Here is a 20,555-nt window from a genome sequence, read left to right as displayed (position 1 = left end):
AGGTGAGAGTTCCAGGCACATTAAATATATGCACCAAAGATACAAAGGAAGAATATGAAAAGATAACAGGGAAAAGGTAAGAGGTTGTGCAATTGGAGTAGTTAGTAGTCAAAGACCTATTTCTGGTTCAGGCACGGTCAATAGATTTTTCCATCTCAAGGGAATCAAGAGCTATAGGGACCAGATGGGAGAGTGCAGTTGGGGTAGAATATCAACTTGTCATCTTATTGAATAGTGAAGCAGGCTCCAGGGGCTGTATGGCCCACTCCTGCTCCTATTCCAAACTGGCCACATTACAGGAAGGATGTGATCGCACTCGCGAGGGTACAGGGGAGATTTATGAGGTTGTTGTCAGGAGTGGAGAATTTTAGCAACAAGGAGAGATTGGGCAGGCAGGGTTTGTGTTTTCTGGAACGCGGGGGCTAAGGGGGGAATTAATTAAGGCGTGCAAAGTTCGATTGGATAGGAATTACCTATTTTCCTTGGCAGGGAGTTCAGTAATCAGGGGGCATAGAATTAACATAATGGTAGAAAGATTAAAGGTGAGTTGAAAAAATTCTTTGCCCAGAGGTTGATGGGGTTTTGGAACTCACTAACTGAAAAGATGGTAGAGGAAGAAACCCTTATCGCATTTAGGAAATGTTTGGATATGTATTTGACATGCCATAACCAACAGGGTTACCATCAAGAGCTGGAAGCGGGATTAGCCTGGATAGCTCCTTTTCAATTGGCGCTGATGCGATGGGCTGATTGGCCTCCTGTGCTGCAGGATTCTGTGCAACTGGGCTTTGTGTTTGACGTATACCGTTGTACCTTACCAGCTGCCAACAATAAAGCCCGAGGCTCAATATCTGTGGGAGCTCAGGCCACACGGTTCTGGCAGAGGGGATTTGCCCTTCTAGCCCCCCCACTGGGCTCACTTCTATACAGCATTCTCTCACCTTCTTAGATTGCAAAGGGCCTTACAACATTTCCTTCCTCTGGGGGAATGGAGCAGCCAAGTTATGTGCAGCAGGTCCCGCAAATGGTAAAGGAGCTGAATTACCAGTTAGTCGGCTGGTGCTGGAAGACAGCAAAATTATCAGCTGCACTTCAAACAGCACCAAGGGGTTTTTGCTTTTACATTTCCACTTGAAAAAGCAAACAGACCTTGATTTAAAGTCGCATTGGAAGACGGCACCTCCGACAGTGCAGCACCCCCTCAGTACTGCACGAGGGTGTCAGCCTAGATTATGTGCTGAAGCCTCTGGGGTGGAGCTTGGTTGCAAATCTGGTGATTTAGCACATTCCTATATGTGACTCATCTCCTGAAATGCCCAGCCCATAATCTCACAGATAAAGGCCATGGAATTGCAGTGAGTGATATTATACTGAACACGCCTTAGAATAAAATTCCTATTGCCTTTCTTAACAGAGGCATTATCCCATTTTCAGGTCCATTTAGTAATGTTGCACAACTATCCTAACTGGACACTAAAACCAGGGGAGCAACTTTAAAAAAAAAACTACTTTGGATAAGTGTACTTTACAGTGAAACCTACATCAAGATCACAATATGACTCAGAGCTGAATCTGAAAAATAATTAAGTCCCAGGTTCCTGTTTACATTCAGCACTATTTTTATAGTGCTAAGCAACAAAACTATTTGTCTTTGTAAAGGAAAAGCAATCTTGTGGGTTTTAAGATGTTTTGTTTCCCAGGTGTCCTTTGCCAACTCCGCAGACAGCTTCAGGTTACCTTCTATTGTCTCTGGTGTTGCTGACAAGCAAAGGGTTCACTCCAGTTGCTTACAAACCATCCTCTGTTACGAGAACATGTTAAATGAAGTATGTGGCTCACTCAATCTTAATTATTACAACTTGTACAAATATAGTGCCCTTAACGCAATAAAACATCGCAAGTACTTCACAGGAGCAATATGAAACAACATTGAGCAGCGAGTACCATGGTATGTTGGTACAGATGGCCCAAAGCTTGGCCAGAGGTAGACTTTAAGGACAATCTTAAACGAGGAGAAAAGGTTTGGAGAGGAATAAAGAGGGAATTTCTGAGCTTAGGGCCCAATGCGCCTGAAGGCAGCTGACAATGATGGAGTGATTAAAATTGAGGATGCTCAAAAAGCCAGAATTAGCAGAGCGTAGATATGTCCGAGTGTTGAGGGGCTGGATGAGGTTACAGAGGTGAGGAGGGACAAGGCCATGGAGGGATTTGAAATGAGGACGTGAGTTTTAAAATCAAGACGTTGTTTGACTGGAACCCAATGTGGGTCAGCGAGCACAGGGTTGATTGGTTGATTGGCACAAATAAGTAGCTCAACCTGTAGCCGGAAATGTTTGAAGCATTATTACCAGAATACAAAATTTAACCCAAGATTAAATCTGCATAAAATGTGTCAGCTTGGTGATGTGGGTATCACTCTCACCTCTGAGTCAGAGGGGCAATGGGTTCATGTTCCACTGGTGATCAAAGCTGTTACTTCAGCTTAGTGCTGCTGGAGTGCTGCACTGTCAGAGGTGACGTTTTTTCAGATAACACCTCAAACAAAGGCCTCTCCAGTCTGCCCGGATGCAAAAGATCCCTTAGCCGTTGTGAGGTTTTTTTTTGGAAGATTGGAGTTTAGAAGAATGAGAGGTGATCTTACTGAAACATGTAAGATCCTGATGTCCTGGCCAACATTGGGTTACTTTTTGTTCATCGCATCGCTGTTTGTTGGATCTTACTGTGTGCAAATTGGCTGCAAGTTTGACTACAAAACACTGACTGCAAAAATATTTTGTTGGCTGTGAAGTAGTTTGGGACCTTGAGGAATTGAAAAGTCTCTGTACAAATGCAAGTTCTTTGTTTTCATACTTTTTCCATTCATATTCTCTCTCTCCCTTTTCTCACCCACTTCACTGACTTGTTCAAGGGCGCTGCTGGTAACAGCTGGTAACAGCTGGTAACAGCTTGACAACTTGTGCAAGTTGGCCCTTCACATCTAGATAGTGAACTATTTAATTACAGATTTACCTCAATGCTAGCCTCAACCTTTTGCCTCACGTGCACTCCTCCAGTAGGGATCGCTGGATTGTGGTCAGGAGCAATCAAAGTATCATGGGATCTCTCACTCCTGATTCCTGGGATGAAGGGATTGACCCTATGCCCATTGGAGTTTAGAAGAATGAGAGGTGATCTTACTGAAACATATAAGATCCTGAGAGGGCTCGACAAGGGTAGATGCTGAGAGGCTGTTTCTTCTTGTGGGTGAGTCTAGAACTTGGGGACACAGTTTAAAGATTAAAGGTCTCCCATTTAAGATTGAGATGAGGAGAATTTTTTTCTCTAAGGATCATTAGTCTGTGGAATTCTCTACCTCGGAGAGCAGTGGAGGCTGGGTCATTGAATATATTCAAGGCTGAGTTAGATGGATGTTTGATCGATAAGAGAGTCAGTGGTTGTGGGGGTGAGGGTGTGGGGTTGCAGACAGCAGAGTGAAGTTGAGGCCACAGTCACATCAGCCATGATTTTATCAAATAGCAGAGCAAGCTCAAAGGGCTGAATGGCCTACTCTTGCTCCTCAATCTTGTGTATCTCACTTGGGCTGAATTTTATTTTTTCTGTCATTATATCAAGTCCTGCTGATAATTTTAGAGCATCTACTGATCCACTAACTGGCACCATCTCTCTCAGCCCTGACTGTTGAGTTGAGTCCACAGCCTTTCCGATTTGGGCTTGAGGTTCATTCATTCTGCTTTCACCAAGTGAGTCATTTAGGGACAAGTATGTGGTTTAAACAGAAATGTTGATTCTGGTCACGGGTGCATGAGAATTGGCTACTTGCCCATCAAGCGTAATTGCTCATAGCTTTCACTACACATAGAATCATGCAGAAGGAAGCCATTCATCCCATCGTGCTCCTTCTGACTCTTTCACCACCCTTAGCCATTGCATTCCAGATCATAACTCTCCTGTGCTTATACAAACATTTTCTTCATCTACCGCAACCTCTCCCCACCCCCACCCCCCTCAACCTTCGTAGTTCAGACCCCTATGTCTATCAAGTAACCTAAACACAATGAATAGTTTAGGATTGGACCCCTTCAATCCGGTGCTACTCTAACGTTGAGTCTAACAGATTGCAGGTCAGGGCTTTGGGGAAGTTGCCTATTTTAGCTGACTTGTTTCGTCCGTCTGTCAGAACTCTGCTCTCTCGAATGTTTCTTTCCAGGGGCCAACGAGGAGGATGAAGGTGATGACATGCTGCTGAAGCACAGGAAAGAATTCTGGTGGTTTCCCCACATGTGGAGTCACATGCAGCCACACCTCTTCCACAATGAGACAGTTTTAGCCGAGCAGATGAAACTGAACAAGCAGTTTGCTCTGGTAAGTTGTGAGTTTGGATTTTTTCTCCTGTGGACAAGGTGGTGAAGACTTTGTGATACCAGTTTTCTCATTCTCGATGCCCATTCCACAAATCATTGTATTCTCCAAACCTTCCCAGTGCCTAACTCAGTATAATGGGCTCAATAAAAATATTTAAATCACCAAATTGCAGAATGATACAGCATAGAAGGAAGCCATTCAGCTTATTACACTTGTGCCAGATCTTTGGTAGAGTTATCAAATGAGATCTGCACCCCTGTTATCTCCCCTTAATTCACACCCCTTCAAATATTTGTCCAGTTCCCTTTTAAATGTTGCTATTAAATCTGCTTCCACCTCCCTTTCAGGCAGCACATTCCAGATCATCATAACTCACTGTTTTTAAAAAAATAATAATTTTCCTCATGTTACCTCTGGTTCTGTTGCCAACCACCTTAAATGAATGTCTTCTGGTTCCTGGCCTTTATGTAATTGGAAACAGTATCTCCTTATTTACTCTATCAAACCCTTCCAGATTTTGAACAAATTTCCTCTCAACCTTCTCTGGCCTAAGGATAACAAGCCCAACTTCTCTAGTTTCTCCACATAACTGAAGATTCTCATCCCGAGTACCATTCCATTAAACTCTTCTGAAAACCTCTCGAGGGTTGAAGACAAGCACTGAGGGACCTGCTCTTAGCAAATGTAGGTACTGCTGGGACTTCCAGGGGTGGGAATGCCAGAGTACCCAGAACATAGCACCGCACCCCCTGACCCCCAGATATACCCCTATCTAGAGGGGTGTGTAGCAGAATCATCTGCCTCCCCGCTCGCACACAGCATTGCCTTGTGCATTGAGCAGTAGCTGATGCTGGATTATGTTTTAAGACTCCAGTGCCTCCTCCATCGGTACTATCCTGGAATCCATCTTTAGTAGGAATGGGAGCTTTACTCTGCACCTGAATCAGATGAAGCCTGAAGCGAACAGTGCTGAGTGCCAGATGCTTAAATTGGTAAGATACTGCAGTCCTCAAGCCAATCCGTGCAGAATTAATTTGGAAAACATAGCGTCAATAGGAGCATGATGTCATTCAGCCCCTCAGACGTGCTCTGCCATTCAGTTAAATCGTGGCTGGTCTATGTTTTAACTCCATTTACCCACCTTAGGCTCCATTACTAGTCGCTGGGTCAGAATGCTAAAACTCCCTCCCTAACAGCACTGTGGGCGTGCCTACACCACATGGACTGCTGCAGTTCAAGAAGGTGGCTCACCACCACCTTCTCGAGGGCAATTCCTGATGGGCAATAAATACTGGCGCAGCCAGCAACTCAATGCCACGAACGATTAAAATAAAACCCTTGCCTAACAAATCTATCAATCTCAATTTTGAAATTTCTAATTGGCCCCCAGCCTCAGCAACATTCTGAGGGAGAACTTCCCAGATTCCCACTCTCCTTTGTGTGAAGATGTCACCCCTGAGCAACCTGGTTCTAATTTAAGGTGATGTCCATTGTTCTGCCCTCCCCCATATGAGGAAATAGCTTCTCTCTATCTACCCTCTCGAATCCTTCAAACGCCTCAGTTACAGCAACCCTTAATCTTGTATATTCAAGGAGATACAAGCCTAGTCTACACAACCTGTCCTCAAAGTTTAAGTCTTTTAACCCCAAAAAGAGAAACAAAAACTGGAGAATTTTATAGAATGTCAGGGGTTTGAAATAAGAGCCTATTTAAACTGCAGATTAAAATTGCTGCATGAATAGCTGAAGACATTTTTTCTAAGTGAAGGGCCCTCATTAATCTTCATAATTTGTGGTTCCTATAATTTGCCTGTGGCTCACCTTGGCTTAATTGAGAAAGAAAATAATTCTGAAATGTCTTTTTAATGTTTTCTTTCATGGGATGTGGGCAGCATTTCTTCCATTATTAATTGCCCTTGAAGTGAGTGACTGAAGGGCAGTTAAGAGTCAGCCACACTACTGTGGATCAGGAGTCACACGTAGGCCAGACTGGGTAAGGATGGCAGATTTCTTTCACCAAAGGATGTTAGTGAACAAGACGTGTTTTTATGACAATCAATGATAACTTCTCAGTCTTGCCATTGCCTTTAGCTTTGTATTCCAGGCTTACTCATTGAATTTTAAATTTCACCAGATGCTGTGGTGGGATTTGAACCTGTGCCCCCAGAGCATTAGCTTGGGCCTCTGGGTTGCTAGTCCAGTGACATTACCACTACACCACAATCTTCCCCCCCCTCTTCAGTATTCTTGTATTCGATTAACACTTTGCCACTCGTGGCAATTGTTGACGTTTCCTGACAGAAATGGCAGTAGGCGTCAGTAATTAAAAAGAGCAACACCAGGAAGCAGATGGCTGAAAGGTGTTTTGAATGCGGTGATTTTCTGGGTAGAATTTTGCTTCTTTGTTAGCACATCTTCAAAATAACAGCGCTGAATTATTTTTTAAAAATGCTAAGTGATCGCCAATCTGATCCTTTGCGTTTTGTGGAAAGCATTCAGTTGGGACACGGGCTGCGGAACAGGTTAATTAACAGGCATGAATTACTCACACAGCCCTTCCAAAAACACAAACCTACGAACAGCAGAAAGTATACTAACTGGAATCAGAAACAGATGATTTATTTTATGGGTGCATAGAAAGTAGGATTTTTTTTAACAAGTCTAATTAATTGCCTGCAAATTATTTTACAACGTGGCCTGCATTCCAAGGCTTTATGGAACTAATATCTTGGGGTTTTCAAAATTTTTTATGGCAGAATATTCATGTTTCAAGATACTTTAATGACTTCCACAGAGGATTCAGTAGGGTTAGCCATGTATATAGGAAGCCCAAAGAAATTATGAATGCTGCCTCTTTAGTCCCTTATCTCTGTCAAGTTAGCTGATCTCAACGAGCTGGTTATCACCTTGGCAAAACCTCTTCAGTTTATCGGCCCATCCAATTAGCAACCCACCCCCTCAAAACCACTTCTCCACCCCCAACCACCCAGCTTGAAAGTCCACAGGTGTGGACTGCAGGTGAGCATAGGCTCAGAGTTTCCTGTGTTCACCCCTGTGAATGCAGGCCATATGGACAATGTATGGCGAAAGAACAGTGGTGGGATGAGGAGTTTTATTTTTGATGTAGCAGGTTGCAGGGAGCTGAAATGCACTGTCCGGAAGGATGGTGAAAACCGATGCAGGAGTAACTCTCAAAGGGGAAAGGCGTAAGTACTTGAAAAGGGGGAAAAAAACACCTTGCAGGGCAATGGAGAAAGAGCAGAGGGAGTGGAGCTAGTCAGATAGCTCTTTCAAAGAACTAGAATAAGGCATGAGGGGCTGAGTGGCCTCCCTCTGCACTGTATGATTCTGTGTGGGACTGCACCATAGCCAAGCAAGGGAGGAGAGGAAAGTGATCAGAAAATAATAGCAAATAAGACCGTTTCATAGATTAGTTTGTGATTTTGAATTCTGTCTTTGATGTGCAGGTCCAGAAGAAAAGTCCAATGCTGTTATGTCTGCCCTCAGCTCAGGCTGGTATGTAGGTCGCTTGTTCTAGAGCTTTGGTGGATCAGCTTTGTGACCACAGATTAGAATGGGATTTCCTTCTTGAGCTAATCAAAATGTTTTATGACTTTAATCTGGCTTCTCCATTGCTGTAACGCACACACAAGCGCACAATAGCTTTGCTGTGAAGGAATGTGGGAAATGTCCAACAAAACCTTGTGTAAGTGAAGACAACTTCCTCTTTCACTAATGCCAACCCCATTCTGTTGGCTCCAAAGCAAAAGATTTTCCTTTAAGTTTAAAATGTTTACTATTCCAGGCAATCAAGCTTGGGTGTGCCAAAGCCAAATCCTGGATTTTGAAAAATTCATTAACAGGATGTGGATGTCGCTGGCTGGGCCAGCACTTATTGCCCATCCCGAATTTCCCTCGAGAAGGTGGTGGTGAGCTGCCTCCTTGAACCACAGCAGTCCATGTGGTGTAGGTACACCCACAGTGCTGTTAGGGAGGGAATTCCAGGATTTTGACCCAGCGACAGTGAAGGAATGGAAATATATTTTCAAGTCAGGGCTGTGTGTGGCTTGGAGGGGAACTTCCAGGTGGTGGTGTTCCCATGCATTTGCTGCCCTTGTCCTTCTAGGTGATAGAGGTTGTGGGTTTTGATAGTGCAATTGAAGAAGCTTCCTTTTGGGAGATCCCAAAAGATGGGATGAGCCACTCCAGACATTGGATTGGAGACGTACTCTGGGATCTTCCCAGAATAATTCTGACTGGCAGCTACTTTTTGGCACCGTGGTTGCCAACTGTCCAGGATTATCCTGGACTGCAGAACCAGAGCATAAGGAATAGTAGGAGGAGGAACAACCAGGGAGAAAAACCATAAGCATTAAGAAAAACAGCCTACCTTCCTTAAACACTTTTGATTATTAATTATATGGACGTTGGAGTTGAGAGGAAGGACTGGCAACCAGTCAAGAATATTCCAATCAGGTAACAAAGAGTGAGGATTGACATTTTAATAGACCAGTAGCAGAATTGTGGGGCTGGAGGAGGGAGGCCATGTGATCAAACCTCCTGGAACATGGGGCTTGACCTCCTGGCTTGGAGGCAGGGACATTACCCATTGCACCACAAGGACTTCTCTCTATACTATTCCCACAACTCCAATATTTGTAGACACCTCGGCATTAGAAATAAAATATCATTGACTTCCAGAGATATGGCCCAACATTGTAAGGCTTGTACTCCTAACCCTGAAAGTGGCAACTCGACTAGTGACTTTAGTCCTGTTATGTGGATACCAACATGACACCGAATCATTTCTCCCTAACGCCCCTAACAGGCAGGGCTGATGCTTTCAGGATGAGTCAGGGCAGAAAAGCGGGTGAGACTTCCCATCTGATGCTAGATGCACTTGACAGACCTTTCAAATTGTAGCCTCCTTTGCCCTCAATCATGGCTGAAAATCCATTCTGCTGCCAGCTCCTCATGTATTATGCAATCTCTTTTGAGTTGAAATCACCGTGAGCTACATTACGACGACTGGTGATTGCGTTCAATCGTTCAAGTAGGCCAGAGTAATGGGAATTCATCAGAATTTATCTGGCAGAGTGAAATGAAAATGTAGCACTGTGTCAGAAACCTTGAGTGGTGAAATGGCTTTGGTCTCCCCTCTCTGGGCCACACAAACGCCAGTGCACGTTAGGCCGGGCTCCAGTTGCCATGTCTGTTATCAGAGATCATGCACTTATAATGGACCATTTCCCAGTGGTCCCTCCAGTCCAGAAGCCCCATTATCAGCCAGTGCAACAGCTGGAGCCTTGAGAAGCTGATCCCCTCTCGCCCTTCCCAACTCCAGCTGAGCAGAGAGAGCTGTTTTTTTTCTGATCCCTACAGCTCTGTAATGTGACTAGATTTGACTGTTTATTGAACATAAACTTCAGTGCTGTCGCCTGTAACACAGTCAGTTGTACAAACTGAAGTTCCAGTGTTGTAGAACCATCCATTTCTGCTTTCTGCATTTACGCCCTCTCATTTCTTCACGCTTTTAGGTGCCAGGTTTAAAAGAGAGAACTGAATTTATATAGTGTCTTATGTGACCTCAGCATACCCCAAGGTGCTTTGCAGCCAGCGAAGTGCTTCTTTAAAATGTAGTCGCTGTTAGTTTGGTCCTGTTGTTTTTGATGAGTGACTGACTTGGAGGGAAAATGCGTAAGCTCCGTCTGTGAGGTAAATATAATCATACAGAACAGTTTATCAATAATCCTGTGCCATTTCCAACGGCTGTACTCAGTTGAATGAATACAGTACATCATGGACCGACAAAGAACTTTTTACAGCGGGAGCTTTCATTGCACCAGAGGTTGAAGATTTCTGTTTGCTGTTCGTATTGAAAATGTAAACACATTCTTGATCCCCTGTGTACATTAATTGGTATCAATAATAGCATGGCATCAATACCATACCATCAATAGCATGGCATCAACACCATACCATCAATAGCATGGCATCAACACCATACCATCAATAGCATGGCATCAATACCATATCATCAATAGCATGGCATCAATACCATAAAATCAATAGCATGGCATCAATACCATACCATCAATAGCATGGCATCAATACCATACCATCAATAGCATGGCATCAATACCATACCATCAATAGCATGGCATCAATACCATACCATCAATAGCATGGCATCAATACCATAAAATCAATAGCATGGCATCAATACCATACCATCAATAGCATGGCATCAATACCATACCATCAATAGCATGGCATCAATACCATAAAATCAATAGCATGGCATCAATACCATACCATCAATAGCATGGCATCAATACCATACCATCAATAGCATGGCATCAATACCATACCATCAATAGCATGGCATCAATAGCATGGCATCAATACCATACCATCAATAGCATGGCATCAATACCATACCATCAATAGCATGGCATCAATAGCATGGCATCAATACCATACCATCAATAGCATGGCATCAATACCATACCATCAATAGCATGGCATCAATAGCATGGCATCAATACCATACCATCAATAGCATGGCATCAATACCATACCATCAATACCATACCATCAATAGCATGGCATCAATACCATACCATCAATACCATACCATCAATAGCATGGCATCAATACCATACCATCAATACCATACCATCAATAGCATGGCATCAACACCATACCATCAATAGCATGGCATCAACACCATACCATCAATAGCATGGCATCAGTACCATACCATCAATAGCATGGCATCAATACCATACCATCAATAGCATGGCAAAAATCTTCCCTGCTTCTAATGTGCTCAATGGCTTTGAACAGTTGATTGCAATGGGTAAACTGTTGATCGACAAGGTTCAGATGAGTTTGGATTTGTATTTAAAGATTGCAGAGCAGCCTATACAAGGAATCCAGTAGCAACGATTCCTTGTCATCATCTCATCACAGCTGTTCTGTGACCGGGTACTCCGGGGGATCGTTGAAAGGACTTGACAAATGGCTGAATATAAACTGAAAACGTGCCTGGGGGCCTTGTACATTCAATGGATGTGAAGCAAATGGGGAAAGCTGGAGGGGAGGGTCCAGACCAGTGTAGCTGATCAGCGACGATGCTGTAAATGTAACCACTGTGGGTGGGCCAGCTAGGTGCACAACAGGGAGACTCTCGATCCCAGTGTCCACTGACTCCAGTGCTCAATCTTTGACTGGACGGTGAGCACCACAAGTGTTGGAAGGTTGTCTGAGGTATGGAGGAAAACTATCTGGGAGGGGCCAGTATGGTGGGAGGGAGGGAGGGAGGGAATGTTGCAGCACCTGTGGTGGACCAAATGAAAGCCAACATGTATGCAGAGTAGGGTATTGTGGGCTGACTTGCTTAAAAGGCCATGTAAAAAGAATTGTGATGTTATGAAGTAGCACAAAAGATTCTGTTAATGATGGATTGCTTTGCAGCTCTTAAGAAACTTGGCAACGATAACTCATTCTTCTGTGTTTGTCACAACATGCCAGCCATTCAGCTCAGCTTTTAATTCACTTTTAGAACTAAATTCTAATGTCACGGTCCGGCTCTGATGAAAGAATCTCGCTGCAGAGACAGAAGTTTGCAGGTTCAAGCCCCACTCCCGAGAGTGAGCACCTGATTTAGACTGGCATTGCAGTACAGCACTGCACTTTAGCAAGATTCATTAAGATGGACTAGTAAACCAAAGCCTTGTTTGGGTGAATATCGAGGATCCGTTGGTGGTATTTGGATACTGGGGTCTTCTGGCTCATACTTCTCCCTCAACCAACACCACTAAGAATGGATTAACTAGCCACACATTTGCCTGCATAACCATTGCCTCCCATCAACATGACCAATAATATCAGAAGCGCTTTGAGAAGTAACACAACACTGTGAACACAACCTTAAAAACAGATTGTGACTGAAGTGGAGAAATCTCGGTAGGTTTTTGTCTTCATTGCCTGGGTGGTAATCCAGTTCAAAGAATCATATACAGCACTAAAGGAGGCCATTCAGCCCATCATCCCTGTTCTAGCCCTCTGAAAGAGCCATCCGATTGGACCCCACTGCCCTGCCTCTTCCCCATGGCCCTGCAGGTTTTAGCTTTAAGTAGTTATCCAATTCTCTTTTGAAAGTTACAGTTGAACCTGCTTCCATCACCCTATCAGGCAGTGAACTCCAGATCACCATCATAAATCGCAGTATTTTCTAAAAATCTCCTTAACTCCCCTCTGTTCTTTTACTAATTATTTTATACCTGGCGTCCGCTGGTTATCACGCGTGCAGCTAGTGGAAACACTTTTGCCCTATCTACTCTGTCAAAACTTCTCATAATTTAGGCCGGCTCCATTAAATCTCCATTTAACATTCACTGTTATAGAACTCGCCTGATTTGTGTTGTATTGAAATCAGGCAGGGTTCCAATGGATTATGGTTAAAGGGCTGTGTGCACTTAATTGTTTGGTTTTTTTTTTGAAAAAACCATTTCTCACCAAAGTTCCAAACCCTTCCAGGACCACGGAATCCCAATCGATATGGGTTATGCTGTGGCACCGCATCATTCAGGGGTGTACCCAGTTCACAGGCAGCTGTACGAAGCATGGAAATCCATCTGGGGGATCAGGGTCACGAGCACCGAGGAGTATCCCCATTTAAAACCAGCGCGATACCGTAGAGGATTCATTCACAACGGTATCATGGTGAGTGGCTAATCTCGTGGCGAGGTGAGACCTTTCCGTGATTGTTGACTTTCAAAAGCTCGTATGTCTGAGCGGTTTGTCTAGCGCTAGTCAATCTAGATCACCAGGCCACAGATGACAGCCTTGTAAATCTCTCTCTCTCTCTGTCTCTCTCTCTCTGAAATTACAAGTGAGTTTCCTGTGTTATAGTTTCCCCCAGTGGTTCAAATTGGAATTGCTCAATAATATACATACCAGAAATCGAGTAAAAACAAGGCCTGTGATTATATAAGCAACCTCTCAATAACCCAAAGCACTTTACAGCCAATGAAGTGCTTTTTGAAGTGTTGTCACTGTTGTGAGAAACGTGACCGTGAATTTGTATTCAGCAAACTCCACAAACAGCAATGTGATAATGACCAGATAATCTGCTTTATTTACTTTGGTTCATGGGCAAATATTGACCAGGGCATCATGCCCACCTAAGAGGGCAGACAGGGCCTCAGTGTAACGCCACAACCTGAAAACGGCACCTCTGACAGTGCAGCACCCTCTCAGTACTGCATTTGAATTCAGGCTGAAGTGTCAGATTGAATCTCTGGAATAGGACTTGAACCCACAATCTTCTGACTGAGAGGCAGGAGCACTAGCCGCTGAGACACAGCTGAGGGCTGGAGGTCCCAGGTTCAAACACTGTTGTGTGCTGAGTTGCTCATCTCAGCGTTTGGAGCACAATGAAGTGTCCTTTTGTTTTCTGCTGTGCTACAAATAGAGGAATATCCAGCAAGGTTGCTATTGAGTATTTACTGATGGACAGGTCACATGTTGGGTGGGAGCAGGACCAGGTTCTCCTATGTATCCCCACACGCACCCCGCCATGGTCACAGTATTCAGATCACAAGTGAGGAATAGGCACTTGAATGAGAAGTAGAGGGCAACTGGCTGTCAATAACCCGTGGATTTCCCAGCCATTCTCTTGTCCCAGTAAGTTGCCAACACATTGGGACATTGGAGAGGGTGCAGTACAGATTCAGCAGAATGATAGCGAATGGGTTAATTTATAAGGGCAGGTTGCATAGACTAGACTTGTGTTCACTTGAGCATAGAAGGTTGCGGAGCGATGAAATTGAGATGTTGAAGTTGATTTAAGGAGTTGATAGGATAGTTATTGAGAGACTATTTCCTCTAATGGGGGAGGGAGTCTAGAACAAGGGGACATAACCTTAAAATTCAAACTAGGCCATTCAGGGGTGATTTCGGGAAGCACTTCTTCACACAAAGGGTAGTGGAAATCGGAAACAGGTTATCAAGAGCCAGTTGCCCTTTGTTCCTCAGCCAAGTGCCTATTCCTCATTTGTGATCTTCGCCCTCAGCTCGCTCTCCATCCTTCCACCCTCCCTCAACCTCAATTCTGCCATTTCCTCGCCTTCTCCCTCACTCTCCTAGCCCCTTTTCCACTCCCCCCACCCTCACTCCTTCCCCACTTCTCCACACTCAGGGGAAAGTGCATTTCCAAGTAGAGCTGCCAGCAGCGATTGAGTGATCACCGCCCTCTACCTACTTCTGTCATCCCACAGTGCAGCTTGTTAAAGAAACAGTGCATCCAACTACTGAGCAACTTGTAGTTCTGGTCTACAATGTTGATAACTAAGCATATTAATTGGCACTAGAGATTGCCATTTGCTTGAAAGAAAATTCACTAATAAGCAGTGGCAGCAATGGATACATCGGGTTTATTAATTCATAATTAAAATTGTGTGTAAACAGTTGAAATTGTGCAGCAAGAACAATAGCATCTTCAGTGATTAGGTTATGTAATCTGCAGATATGTACAGTAACTTCATAAACAGTTCTGTTCAAGATGGTTTGCGAAGCAAGCAGAGGTGACACGAGGAAACATTTTTCTCTGCGCAGTTTGGTGTTGTAATCGGGATTGCACTGCCTGAAAGGGCGGCAGAAGCAGATCCAACAGTAACTTTCAAAACTTTCAAAATTGGATAAATACTTGAAGGCAAAAAAAATTACAGGGCTGTGTGGAAAGAGCAGGGGAGTGGGGTTAATTGGATCGCTTGACCAAAGAGCCAGCGCAGGCACAATGGCCCTTTCTGTGCAATGGGCTAATTGGCCCTTTCCTGTGCTGTATCATTCTGTGATTCTACAATTATTTGGCGTAGAATAAATAGCAGCTGTACCTTGCAGAATGGGCACCACTTTCTGTAGAATCTACAGTGCACAGGAGAATAACTAAAATATCTGCCAAGGGCTTTTAATCTCAACCTTTTATTCGGGGTTATGGGTAATGCTGTCAAGAGTTTCAGGAACGTTTCACTTTTAGATTTCAAAATTGTCTTCCATAAGCTTTTAAGATAGTGGGTGGGCAGGTTTGTTATCTTACACAGTGTTCCTGTAGAGTGAAGCTGAAACTAGTTAAGTATCAGGTAACTTGTATTCCAGCAATCTGGAATTCCTCATCACATCCGAGCACTCAGAACTGTGTCAACTCACTGGATTTCATTACGGAAGTTGTGTTACGAGTTTTGTCTACTGCACAAGACAGAACTATGTGCCACAACAAATTCCTGTCTACAGAATCGAGCTTAAATTGATTATGTTGACAAAAGCTTGGTGAACCTTCTTTTTCTCTCTCCTTCTCTCCACGTTGTCCAGGTTTTGCCTCGCCAAACCTGTGGGCTGTTCACACATACCATCTTTTACAACGAGTATCCAGGAGGATCCAAGGAGTTGGACAAAAGTATTCGGGGTGGCGAGCTCTTTCTTACAGTGCTCCTGAATCCGGTAAGTGAGATTGAAAACAGGTTTAACGCTGGGAATATTTCCACTCTCACAGCAGTGAGATGCTGCTAGAGGGACTAATAAGGGCCTCTGCTCACTTTAACACCTTTGGCTTTGCACTGGGGCAGAAATCAAAGAACACACCTTTCTTCATGGATTAAACCTGTCGATCACAGGTATGGGTGGAGCTTGGCTGAAAACCCTGTTAATGGGACATTCCTGACAGAAATTCAGCCAGTCTGTCATGCACAGAATCTAAAGCCCCTGCTCTGACTAGGCACCAAAGCTTATGGCTATCGTCTGATAGCACTCAACGCATTGTAACACCTAACTTAGCAAAGAAAGATTTGCGCCTCTATAGCACCTTTCTCAGCCTCAAAGCGCTTTACAGCCAATGAAGTACTTTTCAACTATTGTCACTGTTTTAATATAGAAATTGTGGCAGCCAATTTACACACAGCAAGCTCCCACAAACAGCAGAGAGTTCATGATCAGATAGTCTGCTTCTTTTAATGATGTTGGTTGAGGGCTAGATATTGGCCGGGGCAGCAGGGAGAACTCTCTAGTTCTTTGAAATAGTGCCATGGAATCTTTTGCGTTTACCCAAAAAGGGCAAACGGAGCCTTGGTTTCCGATCTGGGCCGGTCCGATCCGATACACACTATGGCTGACTGTGCAGTCCAGCCTCTGAATTGCATTGGGAGTATCAGCCTGAATTGTGCGTTCCAGTCTCTGGAGTAGAACTTCACAGCCCTCTGACTCCAATGACAAGATTATGGCTGATTTTTCATTTTCCCACCTGATCCCCTTAGTGGCCAATAATCTCTCAGTCTCAGCTTTGAATATGCTCGAAGACTGACCTTTGGCACCCAGCTGAGGTCCAGAATTCCAAAGGTTCGCAGCCCTCTGAGTGAAGAAATTTCCCCCCATCTCAGACCTAAGTGGCTGGCCCCTTAGTCTGAGACTGTGACCCCTAGTTCTAAGCTCTTCAGCTAGGGAGCCAACAGCCTCTCTCTCTATCCTGTCAAGCCCTCAAACAACTTTCTGGGTTTCAGTGAGAAGATCCCCTCCAGAGGCCCATTCGACTCGGTCTTTCCCCAGAGGGCAGCCTTCCAGCTCAGGAATCAATCCAACACAACTCGATCTGTTGAGTGAGTTAGGGGGTGCGGGTAATAAAACATACATAACATGAAGCAATTTCTGTATCTCAGCAGCAGGGAGTAGGCATGACATTTTGTTGTAAATGCAGAATTATGTGAAAACGCTGAATGCTTCTGATCCACAGACAAAACGTCAACTGCAATGTCCCCTGATCAAACAACAATTAAACTGATTGAGTTAGCACTCTGTTCACTTATCATTTATCCATTGTGATCCTAAATGGAAATAGCATCAACCGAGGAGGAGGATGCATTGTGCGTTATTTGGCAAAACACTTCTGGGCCCTTATAAAACAGGGCATCGAATCCTACTGTGGCAGCGAGTGGAAATTAAAATCTATTAATAAATCTAGAATATAAAGCTAGTCTCAGTAATGGTGGCCATGACAACTATCATCAATTGTTGTAAAAACCCATCTGGTTCCCTAATGTTCTTTAGGGAAGGGAATCTGCCGTCTTTGCCTGGTCTGGCCTCCAGGTGACTCCAGACCCACAGAAATGTGGTTGACCCTTAACTGCCCTCTGAAATGGCCGAGCAACCCACTCAGTTCAAGGGCAGTGGAGATGAGAAGAAATTTCTTTCAGAGGGTTGTGCGACTTTGGAACTCTCTGCCTCAGAAGGTGGTGGAGGCGGGGTCACTGAATATTTTCAAGGCAGAGGTAGATAGATTCTTGTTAGGCAAGGGAATCAAAGGTTATCGGGGGTAGATGGGAATGTGGAATTCGAAACACAAGCAGATCAGCCATGATCTTATTGAATGGCAGAGCAGGCTCGAGGGGCTGAATGGTCTACTCCTGTTCCTATTTCTTCTGTTCTTATTAGGGATGGGAACCAAATGCTGGCCTTGCCAGCGACACCCACATCCCATGAAAGAATAAAGAAAGTGTTGTTGAAAGCAATGCCTTGGAAAATCCACAGGAATATGTAAAAAAATTGGAGAGTGCCTCTCATCCCAAAGTGTAAAAGTATTAAAAAAATATACAAAAAGAATAACATTAATTTTATGCAATCTAGGGTTAATTAGGGATGAATTATTTACTGAGTAACTTGGAGCCAGAAATTTACAAGCAGTGTGCAAACTTCTTTCATCTGTAATTGTTCTCAGAATGTTTACAGCAATCAGACTTTGGTGGCTTCAAGGAGCAGGGCATGTTCAACGTAGGAGCAACTTAGCAGCTGAATAATATACAAGACATTTACATTGAGATAATCCTTGTGCTATCACAAGACAATTTGTCACCCAACTTGCCCGAGCAACTCTACAGGAGTTCTGCGAGTAATTTATAAAGCACGGAATATTCTGGCACTACACGTGCAAACTTTTGCATAAAAATACAATTTAGCGGCATCACACTTGTGATATCAATGAATGGGGAGTGCCCTAGCAATTGGTATCTGCATTGAAACTGGGAACAAAAGCTGGTTAAAACTAGTACTGTACAACCACTATTAATTTGGGTCTTTGTGTAAGTATCAAAAAATCGTCCAATCTGTGAAACCTTTATTTCTGTGTCGATGCTTTTGTCACAGTTTGTCAGCATTATGAATTCCTGTGCCCAGGCTTATAATGGAAATTACCTATGTAAACCTGTCACACTGTAATGATACCTTCCCACCAGTAGTAACATTATAGCCTGTCAGTTTAGCAATGCCAAGCTCCACAACCTCTACTGTAAAGAAACTCACAAAGCTCCAAGCAGCTCAATTTAGCCTATTGAAAATCTGAAGTCGTCTTGCCCTGCTGTAATCATCCTTTGACCTCTAACCCCAGTTCACCCAGAGACCATATTCGGGCTCCGTTCCCTGGTTTCAGTGCATTGGGAGATCGACCAACAAACTCCAATTTTTTTAAGGTACCAGGCAGTTAGTTCAAAGCTGTCGTCAAACCTGAGATATACAATGAGGAAACACTGGAAATATTCAGCAAATCAGGCTACAGGCCGAAAGGCAAGAGAGTAGAATTAACGTTTCTGGTTGGCGATGTTTCACTCAAACTAGAAAATATTTGAGATGTAACAGATTTTAAGGAAGGACAGAGGCAAGGAAAGAGGGGGAAGATCTGTGTTGGGGGAAAGGTGAGATTAAGTGACCTTAATGATGACGGGCAAGGAAAACGTAATGGGGCAAATAAAGAAAAGATGGATCTGGAGGAGGTGTAAATGGCAACAGCAGAATCATTTCCAACACATTCTGTCCAAAATATTGGGAGCTGTAGTTATGATCTGAAATTGTTGAACTCAATGTTGAAACTGGAAGGTTGTGCAGTACCTAATGGAAAGATGACGTTCTATTCCTCGAGCTTCACTGGAACACCGTAGGAATAAGCCGAGGACAGAGAGGTCAGAGTGGGATTCAGAATTAAAGCAGCAAATGGCTAGTAGCTCAGGGTCATGCTTACAATCTGAACAGAATTGTTCAGCAAAACGACCACCCGATCTGCTTTTGATCTCCCTAGTGTAAAGGAGGCTGTACCGTGAGTGTTAACATAATGGATTGGACCTCATGCTTTGATGTTGCCCAAACCCCATGATTATGCACTGCAAGAAATACAAGGGAATATTGGGACCAGATGGCAGGTCGGCCATTCATCTGAAGGAAAAGTGTTTGTGGCGGAATGCATTTCCAGCATTTACTTATATTTCAACTTCCAAGCTTTCTTATAAATCCCTTGATTATACTTGGGCCATGTAATGACTCTTGGATACCCGCAGCTCTCTACAATAAAAGCTTCTGCAGTGAATTTATTGCCCTCAGCTCTCAATGTGTCACAATCAAGATTCCAGTCAAGCAGAAAAAATATAATGGTGATATATCTGGCTGGCGGAATGTGTGACTGTTGGCCTAAGTCCATGTATTAGAAGCAATAGATGGTTGCCTCAACATAAGTTCTTTCTAATTGGGGGGTGGGGGCGGTTTCTAGTTTCGGGTAAGTTTTTGTAGTGTTAAAACAACTTGAGTTTTGAATTAGGACAATGTGGGAAGTGTGTATGTGCATGTGTGTGTGTTTGTGTGTATGTGCTTGTGTGTGTGTGTGTATGTGTGTGTGTGTATGTATGTGCTTGTGAGTGTGTTTGTGTGTGTGTATGTATGTGCTTGTGAGTGTGTTTGTGTGTATGTGCTTGTGTGTGTGTGTATGCGTGTGCTTGTGTGTGTGTTTGTGTGTGTGTGCGCGTCTCACGCTCTTTAATTAGCGTGTGTGTTGAAACGAAGGCAGTGAGCAACTCACAGGAAGTGAAAGACTTTTCTTCGTTGCTCAATAACTTCCATCGATTGCTTCTGAGAAACGAGTGTTTCATAACGAAGCAAGTTTGACTCTTTCTCACTTTTATTACCTTAACAGGGTAGTTTATATTTCAGCCCTGCAGTGTGATCTAAGGGTTCAACAACAAAGAATTTACATTTTTATGCACCTTGTATTGCTCGTAGTGCTTCATATGCAAAAGATTATTTTGAAGTTGTTATTGCATGTGATTGTTACAGGGTGCAATTTGGCATGTGTTGTGCCCATATTTTGGAAATAAAACCAGTGG

At 43.7% G+C, this 20,555-nt stretch overlaps 1 protein-coding gene across 7 annotated transcripts in view; it reads left to right on the top strand.

The window, feature by feature from the left end:
* The window catches only part of ndst2a (N-deacetylase/N-sulfotransferase (heparan glucosaminyl) 2a), a 494,353-nt gene that overhangs the window by 439,824 nt on the left and 33,974 nt on the right, over nucleotides 1-20,555 (top strand). For all 7 annotated transcript variants that reach the window (XM_078531006.1, XM_078531010.1, XM_078531008.1 and 4 more), the window contains 3 exons: nucleotides 4,208-4,362; nucleotides 12,907-13,092; nucleotides 15,739-15,867. In XM_078531006.1, coding sequence (XP_078387132.1) covers nucleotides 4,208-4,362; nucleotides 12,907-13,092; nucleotides 15,739-15,867 — 470 coding nt within the window. The remainder of the gene's footprint in view (nucleotides 1-4,207; nucleotides 4,363-12,906; nucleotides 13,093-15,738; nucleotides 15,868-20,555) is intronic.

Source organism: Cetorhinus maximus, chromosome 27 (genome assembly GCF_964194155.1).
Source record: "Cetorhinus maximus chromosome 27, sCetMax3.hap1.1, whole genome shotgun sequence".
Lineage (NCBI taxonomy): Eukaryota > Metazoa > Chordata > Chondrichthyes > Lamniformes > Cetorhinidae > Cetorhinus > Cetorhinus maximus.
Note: the sequence above shows the minus strand (reverse complement) of the source record. Positions and strands in the feature narration are given on the sequence as shown.